Genomic DNA, 13,803 nt, shown 5'->3' with positions numbered 1-13,803 from the left:
GATGAGAGAGAAACATTGATCAGCTGTCTCCTGCACACTTCCTACTGGGTATGTGCCCGCAACCAAGGTACATGCCCTTGACCGGAATCGAACCTGGGACCCTTGAGTCTGCAGGCCGACGCTCTATCCACTGAGCCAAACTGGTCAGGACCAGGTTCACATTAAGTCAGTCACTCTCTTTGTTCCTTGTCTGACATTCTAGTCTTGGGAGAGATCATTTGCTTTGTGGTTATTGGCTGCAGATGTGCTTTTAAAGCTTTTGAGAGAATATAGCTGACCCTTGAACAACATAAGGATTAAGGGCACTGATTCCTGCACAATCAAAAATCTTCATATAATTTAAGTTGGCCCTCCACATATGCGGATTTCCAACCGCCAGTTGACCCTTGAAAATGCAAGTTTTAAATGCATGGGTTGATTGAACTGAGTGAGTCAATTGGAAGAAGTTTGAGTGTAAGTGGACCTGTGCATTTCAACCCCATTTGATCGGGGGTCAACAGTACAGCACATCAGGAGGGATTACTATGATTATTATAACTAAGATTATTCTCAATGCTTGGAGTCACTTAAAAGCCATGGTCCCTAATATCCAAATCCATCAAAATCACATAAATCAAAGATAGGTCCTGTTAAAAGAGTTACCTTTTTTTAGCCTTAAATTTTTTTATCTTTATTGTTGAAAGTATTACAGATGTCCCCTTTTATCCCCCCATTGACTCCCTCCACTCCACTCCCAGCCCCTCCCCAGGCCTTCATATAAGTTCTTTGGTTAATCTCTTTCTAACTCTCTTTCCCTCTGAAATTCATCAGTCTGTAGCATGCTTCAATGTCTATGGATCTATTTTGTTCATTAGATTCCACATATGAGTGAGGTCATGTGATACTTACCTTTTACTGATTGGTTTATTTTGCTTAGCATAACACTCTCCTGGTCCCTTCATGCTCTCTTAAAGGGTAAGAGATCCTTCTTTTTTATAGCTGCATAGTATTCCATGGTGTAAATATATCACATCTTTTTCATCCACTCAGCTACTTATGGGCATTTGGGCTGTTTCCAGATCTTATATATTGTAAATAGTGCTGCTATGAGCATAGGGGTGCATATATTCTTTCTGATGAGTGTTTCAGGATTCTTAGGATATATTCCTCAAAGTGGGATCACTGGGTCAATTTTTAATTTTTGGCAGTTCCATTTTAATTTTTTGAGGAAACTCCATACTGTTTTCCATAGTGGCTGCACCCGTCTACATTCCCACCAATATTGTTGATTTGTTGATAGTAGCCATTCTGGCAGGTGTGTGGTGATACCTAATTTGCATTTCTCTGATGATTAGTGACTTTGAGCATTTTTTCATATGTCTCTTGGCCATCTGTATGTCCTCTTTGGACAAATATCTATTTAGGTCCTTTTCCCATTTTTTAATTGAGCCATTATGGTCAATTAACATTTGACAGAGGAGGTAAGAGCATACAATGGAGTAAAGACAGTTTTTTCAATAAATGATGTTGGGAAATTGAACAAGTATGTGCAAAAAAAATGAAACTAGACTACCAACTTATACCATATAAAGAATAAACTAAAAATGGATAAAAAGCTTAAATGTGAGTTGTGAAACCATAAAATCCTAGAAGAAACCATAGGCAGCAAAATCTCAGATATATCTCGTAGCAGTATGTTTGTTGATACATCTCCTAGGGCAAAGGAAACAGGAGACATTAAATACATGGACAACATTAAAATAAAAGGCTTCTGCACAACAAAAGAAACCATCAACAAAATGTAAAGGGATTCCACTGTATGGGAGAACATACTTGCCAGTGATACATCAGATAAGGGATTAATTTCCATAAGACTTAAAGAACTCAACAAAAGTAAGGCAGCAATCCAATTTTTAGGCGTTTTTAAGGCTTCCTTGGTCATCTTATGTAACTGAGTTTCAACTTCTCCAGAAGTGTTAATCAGCTACAGCAGGTGGTGTTGGCTACAGCACAACACCTTGCTCAACTAAAAGATAACCAAGGGCTAGCCTGTTATTAAGACCAACTTTGGCCAGAGAATCCTAAGGATTGTTGGGCAGGTTTATTTTAGCATTAGATTCCCTGATACTTTGAAGAGTTAAGGTGAGGTTCTTGATCATAGCTCATTTACATTTACTTCTAACCAGGGAAGTAAGGACCTGCCAAAGGATCATGAATACCTCCTGGTGAGTCCTTTCTAACTTGATGATGTAAATTCAGGGGAGTTGACCAATAAGGTGTCTCATTCATTTGTGGACCTTTAGGGGCACAGTTAGATAACCTAAGAGGCATTGTCTGGTTATGTGCCAGCCATCTGGGCACTTACAGGACCAAGCAGAATGATAACCACCACAGACAAAGATAAACCCTATGTGAACACAAGCCATTCCCACCAAGGTGGCACTATTAATGGATTCATTCACAGGGTCTCAGTTTACCACTGAAGGAAGCTCACCTGTTATTTTAACACCACCTTCATTTGCTCCTTTCCTCTTCCCTGACTTCAGTCACAACTCCCACATCCCCTTGGGAGGATCTGCCCATCTTAATTCTTGAGCATCTTGCTAAGCTCACTGGACTGGCCTTGTGTGCCAGTCTTGAATGGGCATGGATAGCCTGGCATCCCTCCGTGAAAGCCCTGTGGCTGAGTCTTAAAGCAAAGAATGTAAGTGGAGTTTTATCAGAGATACCCAAAGAGTGTAAGTTTGCTCAGGAACATTAGGGAAATGTGCCAGCACAACTTGGACCAGGTTCCTCATTTTAAATGGGTGGATTCCTGGACTTAGGTTCCTGGATTTTTGAGGATTCTTAAGCAGCTGGAGTCATTTAAAAGTAATACTTATTTAACTTTGTCAAGATTATTGCACAATTTTAGAATTTATATGAATGATGCTAATCGTGACAATAACAAATACAGTATTAATAATGATGATATTGATGTGGATTGGTGTTCATTATATGCCACATAATGCCAAGCAATTTAGTTATATTATTCTGGGGTTGAGAATTGCAAAGCAAGAGAATGGGCATTGAAATAGTGGAAAGGAACAAAGGCCTTGAAGCCAGGAGCCCTACGATTTTTCTCCGCTAATTTTCCCACTAACTAGTGAACTTCTTCAAGTATATTGACTTTTCTGGAACTCTCTATCAATGAAATGGAGATATAAATACCCACATTAAAGGGTTATAGAGGATTAAGTTAGCTCATGAATGTTGAAAGGGCTTCTTAACAGAGCCAGTGAATAATAGGCACATCATTACTTGTTGAGTTGAATCATAGATGATAACAGAAATACAACTAGATAAGAAGTAATTAGAAATCGAGATAAATCAAGACCGGTGATGGCCTATTCTCTTCTGTAAGTCATGTACAGGTGATACTTTGTCATTATCAATTTCATTTTCTATCCATTTTATAAGGTGAGAACCTTAGAGGAGATCTCACTGAATAGTTCAGGATCAAGAATCAGAGCAAATACTAAACTCTTTGGCAGTGAAAGCCTGGAGGCCGAGAAAGAGGACTCAGGAGGGACAGAGTTCTCCTGGGTCTGGTAGGCAGTTTCTTTCCAACCTTCCTGCATCCAGGGCCCCAGCTTTCCAAACCTAGGTATTCCTATTGTTTCCAGTGCCACACTGCAAGGATGTGGCCCCAAAGATGTGCAAACCTCAAATCAGAATTCCAGTCATGAAAGTGCAGGCTTCAAAAGGACTTATTCTCATTACAATGTATGAAATGATCCGTAAATACATATTTTAACATTACAGAGTTTAAATATTATTATACATCTTACTTGATGTCAGATTTTGTTAAATGCATGCTGTTATCTCAATTTACAAAGGTCAGTTGGTGGCAGTGGAGAATAGAACTAGGTATATTTAAATTTTTTCTTACCAATACATCTGTGACTCAGATAACCCTACCTTTTTTCAAAGAGCTTTGGGCCTCCCCTCACCCCCTTTTCAAACGAGACTTGAATGAGTATCATGTGGATAAACTCTTTGCTGAGCTTTGAAAAGATCCAGAGAACCATTGTGGTAGGAAGAAGCAAACCATTTTGGATGAAATCATAAGTCATTTGAATGCTTCCTCATCTCCCTGGTTGTGTCAGAATCTTTTGGCTGCAATCCCCCCAGGGGAATGTTTTCATCTCCATGGCTAGGTAAATAGAATGTTCACGGAGTTGCTTGATTGCTATTCATGCTGGCAGAGAGTAGCGCGGTGACCTACTTCCAGCAGCATCCATAGAAAGCTTCACTGCTTTCATCAGCCTGATTTCAAAAGCCATCCTCTGCGTTCTGCAGTGCCTGCCCACACCTGCCTTGGAGAAAACCTACTATGGACCATTCCTTATTTCTGTCTCTCACACCACTTCTCTCATTTTTGGTTCATTTTAGTCCACCTTCAACCTTTTTGGGAAAAATAGAAATGGTGGGTGGGCAGCTTAAAGGATGGTAACATTTTTGGATTGTAGAGGAGAGCTCTATAAAGGGATCTTGGTGGGGTTGCAGAAAGAAATCAGATGAAGTTTTTGGTGTGTGTTTTTTTTAAATCTAGATTATCCTTGTTTACATAAACATAATTGATCACAGGTACATTGGAAATTATTTGGAGGCATCTGTATGTGGATGATTCTTTCTTCTTGGGGACCACTGATGCGATTTCCGTAAGTCACTGTCATGAATTTCAATATAGCCAATTCTTACCCTAAAATGCATAGGCTGGGCTGAGCTGGAAGCTTTCCATACTCCAAGAAGAAAGTCTGATTTGAAAAACTTTCACAGAGACTTTTATCCAGTTGGCAGAAATATACTCAGCCTGCACCAGATTTGGGGGTCTGACTAGAGCCGACTGTCATGTGTGGTTTTGTATCATTGACTACCATGATTAGAGCTGGGGAGTCCCTACAGACCTTCTAGTGCAATCATTTGAAGATTAGGAAAATGAGCTCCAGAGAGATTGCAGAGCCTCATTCCCCCAGCTTCCTGTTCAGGGCTCCTGTCCACCTGCCATTCCCTTTCTCATCACTGGGTCATTACTGCTTTAGGCTCTTTCCATCGGGAACAAATGTCACTGAGCAGGGAAATAGGAATTCGATTGTCCTTCTCCTGGTCACAAGTGGAAAGCTTTATTCCAAATCTCATCATGTCTAAGAGGTTCTAGTTACTTGAGAAAGGAGCTGCCTGGGTATCTATCTGTTGGGTGAGAGGTTCTTGAAGTTTGAAGCCATTTTGCTAATAAGCTTTTGCCCACATAGTCCAGCAGTCCTTGCTCAAGCCTATTTGGAGGCAGAGGAGCGAGAATTAGATGATAAGCAGCAGCAGGCACTGCGTTGAATAGAGGAACCACAACGAGAGTTCCTTTTTTCAGTTGTATGCTAAGCATCTGCACAAAAGGACTATGCTGTCTCCCATTTTGTTGTTCACTTAGCCGGTCTATATAGGCACAAACTCCAGGCAGACCTCCTTGTCCCTCGCATCTGTGCTGCTTGAATCATTTTATGTGGTTCTCACTCTGAGCAGTAAGATTGTGTCACTTCAGCACTCCATACCAGATGGTCCCTGTGGTGAAAAGTGTGGAGGCCCAGCAAGCTCAGCCCAAAGCACGTTGTTTCCTCACTTCTTTTGACTTTGTCCTTTCTCTCTGCATCCTTCTACTTTGTCTGCTTTTCATTTCTTCACAGATGGCCAGAACACTAATGTGCTGCTGTCATTATGTTTATGGAACAAGTTGGGGTCTTTAGAGGCTGCCGTTCCAGAGATATTAAAGGCATGGGTCACGTTTGATACCAGGGTAAAGATTTGCAGGATAATTAGTGATCCTCTGCTGTTATTAACCCCTGACTTAAGCAGGTTATTTTCTTACAAAGGTGTTGAAAGTTAATGCCACTGTTAATAGTTTCAGTTGGAAGACCATAATAAAGCCATGTGGGAAAGTAGACCTACCATCAATATATTTCAAACTCTGAAATTAGAGTTGGGGAAAAAGGAAAGTAAAAAAAGAATTGAAGAAAAGGGATAATTCAATCACAGGCCTACCTTTGGTAATCTTAATGATAGTCCCTTATGGAAAAGGCCCATTTGTTATTCTTAGTTTTGGACAGTTGGCTTTATCACTAAATTCCTGAGCTTCCTCATCATCACGCAGAACCTAAGAATGGTAGCTGAGATAGCACAAGGTGGGAGGTTGCTATGTCCTATTTTGAGATGTTCCCTTTCCCTTGTAATTCTTTCATAAAGAACATGAGGCCATTCACAATACTGTACTTAATAGAACTGAAAAACAACCATGCAAATCTAATAACCCATGGACACTCCTTCCTTCCTCTAACAGCAGGAAGTTTTGAGGTAGTGCATTTTATTTGTCTTTCAGTTCATCCAGTTCTTTTCTAACTTTGGGGAATTCTCTCAGAAGCTAGACTAGATTTAGCTTGAGGAAGGTTTTTTAAGATTAACAGTAGGTTTGAAGATCTTGATCTAAGCAAGGTCTTTTAAGAGTAATGGCCATCAGGTGTCACCCTCAACCCCAAAGGACTGCAGTCAGTTCATCAGGTGCGCTTGACATGAGGTGAATATCTGGCATGTCAATGCTTCTTCCTGGCTTAACCTAGTCACTGGAGCCACCTCATGGCTCCTCCATGGGATCCAGCTTGGAACTCAGGAAGGGGAAGGGACCTGAGTGCCAGGATTGCTCTAACTGAGTCATTCAGTGAATTAAAAGGATCTTTGAGAATTTCCCCAATTCCAGTCCACATTTGACTTTAAATTGTCCATTTCTTTGAAAAAGACAGCACCATGGATCTGGTCCTCACCGAAGTTACCTTTTGAAAAAATTTTGATCCTGGAAACATGATGATTATTGTCTTAGAAGCTCAGTTCAGGGGTTCTGAGAGTGAGGAAATGACTAAAGCAAGACAGGACACTTGGATGGCATGAGGAAGGTGTAATTCCTAGAGAAGGAATTTTTGGAGCAAGTTTTGGGTGTCCTGAGCTAACCCCACTAAAGGACAATGCTGCAAGCTCACAGACTGAGGCTGATTTTAATGTGATTTTGTCTCACTCTCCTTCCGCTGCCTTTCCCCATCCCAGGTTATTCTCTAGAGCAGCGGTCGCCAACCTTTCGGACCTCATGGACCACCAGTGGTTAGTGACCGCTGCTCTAAAGTGACTCCCTGACCAAGTTGTCATCACCCACGTTCTGTGTTGCATATAGAAGCTCCAGGGTTTCTGCTTTAGAAACCTCGTGTCTGTGCCAGTGTGATGAGAACCTTTCTCTCTAGCCTGAGATCTAGTCTGAAGATGGGTCTGGTTCTTAAAGGCTCTAATCAAATCATCCCAAATCGGTCCACCCTATGCTCTGAGGGAAAGGAGAAGTGGAGTACTATAGACCTGAGAGATGATTTGACGTTGTCTATGACATTGAAGTTATTGCCTTTTTAGGTGGTCTTGTGAAGCACACCCTTTAGGACTTAGAATTGTGGATGGACAAAGTTTTACCAAGATCTTGACATTCATCTATACAGCTCCTCCTTATACAGATGAGAAAACTCAAAGCTAGTAATTAATTGAAGGTTATTCCAGACCTGGGTCTCCTGAGCTCTGGTTGAGTGTTTGGGTCACTGTAGATTCTAGGATCAAAGTCACAGAGTGAGATTGATTGAATCTAGTCTGTTTGCTACTCTCTTTAATGGGTCTTCTTAATCGTGGCTTTATTTTCTCCTCTGCTTAATAAAACTGTGTATGATTTCCCATTAGCTCCTAACTCCTTAAACTGGCATTCACAACTTTCACAATTGACACCAATCTGCATTTTTTTTAGCCTCAGTCCTCCACTACTCCTCTTCATATCCTCCATCCTGCAGCATCACCGGACCTGCCTCGGTTTTGCAAACACACATTGTTTTGCTGTTCCTTTGTATACACCATTCCCTTCATTGGCAATCACCTCCCAACATTTTACCTCTTCCCCTGTGTTTATGCCCAGCCAATTTATATCCTCTGACTCAGCACTGCTATTACTATTTAGAGGACTTACTCATGGCCACGTCTTCAATTTCTTACTAGACCAAAAGCTCCTTGAGAGTAAGGACCATGTCACACAGTTGACTGACTGGCAAAAATGGTGTGCTCCAAAAATATTTGTTGTGTCCAAAAATAAGTGGTACCCTAGTTTCTGTGTGTTCCAGAATTTTGGGAGGTACTTAGATATGAGGTCTGTGGAAGGAAAGAATGGACACGCTAAAAGTCAGGACAGCCTTCCCCTTTCAGAGATCTCAGCTTCTGAGATGTGATGATGGCTTCAGTGCTCATGTCACCTGTGATTCCCTGAGATGCTTGTGTGAGCTCCTGTTGGCACTTGTTTTATTCAGTACATTATAGAAAAGGCCCTGTCTGAGCCTCAGGTGCAGTGCACAAGGGGCCTTGGACTAGAGTAACTATTTTATTACCATCCCTGTTTTCTCTTTAGAAGTTTTAGGAAAGCCTTGCATTGGTAAAGCAATTTGGGAGCATTTCCTCTTCTTGAGGTATTCTGCTGACATCCAGTCCAACGTGACTGCATTGATGTTCTAGGCTCCACCTCAGCCCATCAGCAATGAAATTCACAAGACATTTATTGTACCCCATGTAGTTCTTTTATTGGTTGACCCAGCACTGTTATCGCATAATAAGTTCCTGGTTTAGCATTTTAGCTCCTCCATGTCAAGTCCTGCCAAGAAAGGGAAAAAAGCTGAGGAAGAAGCCATCATTCTTTAATTATCTTGAATCTAAAATATGACAGTGCCCTTTCTGGCAGATGTGGCATCCTCCTTCCTTTAACCTTTGTCCTCTATGATGAGTCTGGTCTGGGAAAATCACCATCCATAGAGAAGGGCGTGAAAAACCTACACAGAGGTTCAGAGGACTGGCCTGGTACCAAGGCCAGAAATGCTCTCCACTCACCTTCCCGTGGGGGCATTTGTCTGTGCCCTCCCTGCACCTGTTCTTTCCTTGGTACCATCCCTCCTGGAACCCTGCAGTAGAATACCTTCCTTCCCAAAAAAGTCTTAGATGGCCAGTGAATATGGGGCTTCTTTTTGGGCTGATGAAAATGTTGTGGAATCAGAGTGATGATGGTTGCAAAGCTTTGTGAATACACTAAAAACCACTAGATTGTATACTTTGAAAGGGTGAATTTCTGGGTATGTGAATTATATCTCAATTTTAAATGAAGTCACAGAATACTAACTCCTGTGTAATAAATTAAACTCCTGTAGCACAAAAACTCCTGAAAGACCACTCGGATTTTCTCCTCAAATGTGTCCTCGCTCTGTGCATGTTCAAAGGTCGGGCCGTGCAGTGTGTGTGCTGGGGGTGGAGAGGAATGACAACCGTTCATCTGTTTCATTCCCTGCTGTGTCATGCCCAGTGACCTTGGTCTGGGTATTGACTTGTCTTTGCTTCCACAGTAAAAACAGAGGTAATGAGCCTGACCCACTTGATGAGGATCTGGGAAATAAAAATCCAGTTTGTTAAGTGCTTTAGAGCGATGAGGGGCCAGCTTCCCTCTGAATGGGTACAGGAAGGGTTGAAGAGACACCGACGTGTGTGGAATAAATCCCAGGTGCGGGCGGGAGGCTGGGCGTGTGTTGTGCTGGGTGATTCAATTATGTCACTAGGTGCTCCATTAGGAACCGGTGCTGCTGGTGACTTATGTCTATGGCGAGAAGGAGACTGAGTTTGGTTTCTGCAACAATGACAGGAAAGGGACTTAGGGGAGGAGGGTGTGTTTCCTAGGAGGAATCTTCCCGGTGCTTGGGTGTGAAGGCTTGATGAGTGAGGGTAAGTGCCACCTAGTAGCGTTTGTGACTGGAGGGGTTTCTACTGGTCTAAGCAGGCACCCTCGGAGGCATGCCCAAGGGTTTCTATTCACCTGGGAATCAGAAAACCTTCTTAGAGGAAAGGTGAATCGGGAAGCCTGAGTCCCTGCCTCACCCACAAATGGGGCTGTGCCTGTGGAAAACCTGGACGGGGATGCAGGGAGTCATCCATTCTCACACCCTCTACCCACTGCAGCTTACTGGATGCTATGCCAGGCACATGCCAGGGCATGGACAGCTTGCCAATCCAGCACCCATCAGGGTAACTGAGTCCCTTAGGCAATCAGGGAGAAGGGCTAAGTCTTTGCTGCTTGCTGGTTCTCCATCACACCCTGCCTTACTCTGTGCCCTGGTCTGTGGTGTGAGATAAGCGATCATATCAGTGTCTTCTAGATACTGGCTGTGACCTGTGCCTCATACAGATTCTTGTCACTCACCTACCCTGAGAGGACCGGCCCACATTCTTCCTCCTCCTCCTCATTCTCTTATCAGAGTCTGAATGCCTTCTCCCCACTTACCTGCCTATTAAAGGGAAATTGCCCACACGTCAAGGCCCAAACCAGTATCATCTTCTGAAAAGAAGGCTACCCTCCTCTCTCCTTCCCCCCTCTACCCAGGCAAGATGAGCCTTGCCTCCTCCTACGCTCCCACAGAATGCTGCCATGCATGTATTGTAGCACTTAACCACGCTCATTCACGGTGGGTTACTTTAGAGCAGTGGTCGCCAACCAGTGGTCCGAAGGTTGGCAACCACTGCTTTAGAGAACTTGTCGAGGGCTTCATGGGGATTCGTGTCTTAGTGCCTAGAATAGGGTCTGGTGCTTAATATATGCCCAGTGTGTGTCTGTTAAATAAGTGAATAAATATATGAGTAAATAAATAAAGCAGAACATCATTTGTGTCCTCATACAAATAGTGAAATGTATTTATAAACTCCATAAATATTTAAAATTGCTTTCCTCTTTATGGTCGTGGTACTTGATGAGAATATTCTTCTAAATGTGTTTTATTAAATCTTTTTTATGTCTATGGAATTACTATTTTTTTTTGGTCAAAGGTGATAAATTTTGGGAGAATCTATACCTTACAAAAATGAAGTTTTAGAAAGCAGAGCTTTGCCCAACTGTGTTCAGAAGGTTAGTTCCCTTGTGGTAATAGTTGGTAAAGAGGAATGGTCTGGGGGACAATGAAGTTCAGGAGGGACTGGGTTGAGCAGGTCTCTGTTGTGGAACATCTCAAAGCTTTGACCTGGTGTTGCTTAGGAATATTAGTGAAAGGGTCATATAACAGTGACGTGACTTCTCTACAGCAGGAGCTTAGCACCTATGGTGTGAGGTGCATGTTAGGAAGTTTGTTATTGATTTGTTGGTGATAGACCAGTGCCTCAGTCTAATGCCCTGAGGGCAGATGAATGTCTGCTCTTAGGAATGTCTTGTGCCTGTGCTAAGGACCCACTTCTGCACCACGCTCTCCATGTACACCACCTCTGCTCTGCAAAAGTGAAGAGAAAATTTAAAGGGAATTAAAACATTATTTTACCTGCCACAGCAATGTCAGACATCTCCAGTGGATTCTGCAGAAAATGATTGTGGTTTTAGAAATAACCTGTCAGCCCAGTTGCTCTGCAGTAACCTTCCAGGATGTTTCTCTCCATAAGTACCAGTTCTCTGCATGGTAATTACCAGCTCTCTCCGTTGTAGATTCTCTGGTATCTAGGAGCACTTGCTAGGGAACTTACACTTTCACAAATTTACAAGAGGAAAGCAACCTTGCATTTACCCCAGGGGGAGCTATCAGGGTATTCAAACTAGGCTGGGTAAAGGATGCTATTGATCATAGAAATAGTGGGAAGAACTTGAATTTTTACCTGGTCTTTTTCTCAATGTGTGAGAGGCTGGCTCGCTAGATTATGATGCTAAGACCTATGGGGGATAATTTTCTTCTCAGGGTCTCTTCCATTCCTTGAGATTTGGAGCAGCAGTAAGTCTGACCTAACTAGTTGGAACCCTATATTGTCTTCCGCTGATGCTGGCTCATCTGTACCAGTGTCTATGAAGATGAGTTAGAAGATTTGGTCTGGTACAGCTGGAATTCTGACCTGTGCCTTTGCTGTTTGTCCTCTAGAGATCTCAGGGAACACAGAGGACATCCCTCTGGTGCGCTGGAGGCAGCAGTGGCTGGAGAATGGCACTTTGCTTTTTCACATCCATCACCAAGATGGTGCCCCGACCCTTCCCGGACAAGACCCAACCGAAGAACCCCAGCACGAGTCAGCAGAGGAGGAGCTGAGGATCCTGCACATCTCGGTCATGGTAAGAGCAGCATGGCCTTCACCTCTCAAGCAATGGCTTACATTACCTTGACATTAAGAGTCTTGGTGCCATACACACAGCTCTTTAAGACCCAATGCCATAATGATCACTGATCATGTTAATGAATAATTTCCCATTTATGGGAAAGCAATCCGCTTGTGGTGTCAGTAAAAGTTGCAGTTATTTCCACAGCACCATTACCCAACTGTCCTCTGTAGGAACATGCCTAGGCATAGAGTTTTTACCAACCATCAACAATAGACAGGAACAGTAGACTGTCTTAGAAAGAAATTATTCAACTTGTATATCCAAATATCTTATAATAGTCATTCCATAAATGTTGGCCAAATGATTGAATAGCCAAGCTGCTTGATGCTACCAAGTCATCTTCCCTCTTGCCCTACCTGGGAGAAAGTCAGCATCCTGGCTGTCTCTCCTCGTACAAGAAAGGTCATGTCAATAGATACTAGTCCCTCCCTCTAGCCCAGCTCAGAAACTTCACCATCAGTAACCCTTCACCTATTCAGAAATTAAAAAAAAAAAAAGTTTAGAATATTCTAATTAGCAGATTGCTTTTCTCAAAAAAATTAAAACTGTATTCCTAAAGTTCTAGGAACTTGTATTTTAGAATCTCACTAGAAGTATGTACAATGATAGATAGGGGTTTTCTTTGATGGTGTATCATTCATCAATGTATCCTTAGCACTTAGAACAATGCACTCACATACTTAATGCTTAATAAATGTTTCTGGAATAAATGAGTGAATTTCCCAATGCATATAGAACATACCTGTTTTACCTGATATTTTATGTATTAGTATTATGTTGACAAAGCCAATACATATTCTGCTCCTAGGGTAGCCTGGGAGCAGATTGAGGCTTGACTGGTTAGCCATGAACCATATGTATGGAAGGGCATGGGCTATTCTGTTAGGAAATTCAGCTGAGAACCAATCTAGGTCTTGGTGTAAACTTTAATCATTTATTATTCTGTTACCATCACTACATGCTGTTCAGTTTTGTGTATCAGATTAGAGGAAACTGAAACACATTTTAAATATATATAAATTTACATTATCCAAATACTTGGCATAGAAACTTTCCTCATAAGAGTCTCTCATAAAAATCTCAGAATGTAATCCTTCTATTTCTTCCTCAATCCATGTCCCTATGAATAACTGGCTCGATAGATTACCTGCATATACATAAGCTACTTTATGTAAACTATGTGGTCAAGAAAAAAATTTTTGAACAGCAGATAGTAAATCTCAATGTCCAGATATGCTAGAAGGCAGGCAGACAAATGAGATTGCTATGCCCCATATTTACAAATGAACTGAGGTTTATAACATGGGCGTTACTGTACTTGTACATCCATAATCAAAGGCCAGTGTTTCCTATCTCAGAGAAGGCTGTCTGCAGTATAGTTTGTAGTTTCCAGGGAGTGGTGAGGTCAGTCCGTCTGAGGAATCAGCCTGACATTGACCAGGGTGACAGATGTGGAGGCCCCGTTGTCTTCACACTAATAATATGGTCTGAGTGAAAAAAGGTACAGGGTGGCTTCCCACCAGCCATCATCAGCCTTCCATGGTTGGGGGAAGCAGTCATGGTTATGGGTG

At 42.2% G+C, this 13,803-nt stretch overlaps 1 protein-coding gene across 1 annotated transcript in view; it reads left to right on the top strand.

Annotated features, from left to right (window-relative positions):
* ASTN1 (astrotactin 1) overlaps window positions 1-13,803 on the top strand; it is a gene marked incomplete at its 5' end in the record, with an annotated part of 288,747 nt that overhangs the window by 100,485 nt on the left and 174,459 nt on the right. The window contains one exon of the mRNA XM_079762051.1: window positions 11,997-12,184. Within this exon, the coding sequence (XP_079618177.1) occupies window positions 11,997-12,184 (188 nt within the window). The remainder of the gene's footprint in view (window positions 1-11,996; window positions 12,185-13,803) is intronic.

The sequence above is a fragment of the Cnephaeus nilssonii genome (assembly GCF_951640355.1).
Source record: "Cnephaeus nilssonii genome assembly, chromosome: 21".
In the NCBI taxonomy this organism is placed as follows: Eukaryota; Metazoa; Chordata; class Mammalia; order Chiroptera; family Vespertilionidae; genus Cnephaeus; species Cnephaeus nilssonii.
This window is presented reverse-complemented; position numbering and strand designations above follow the sequence as displayed.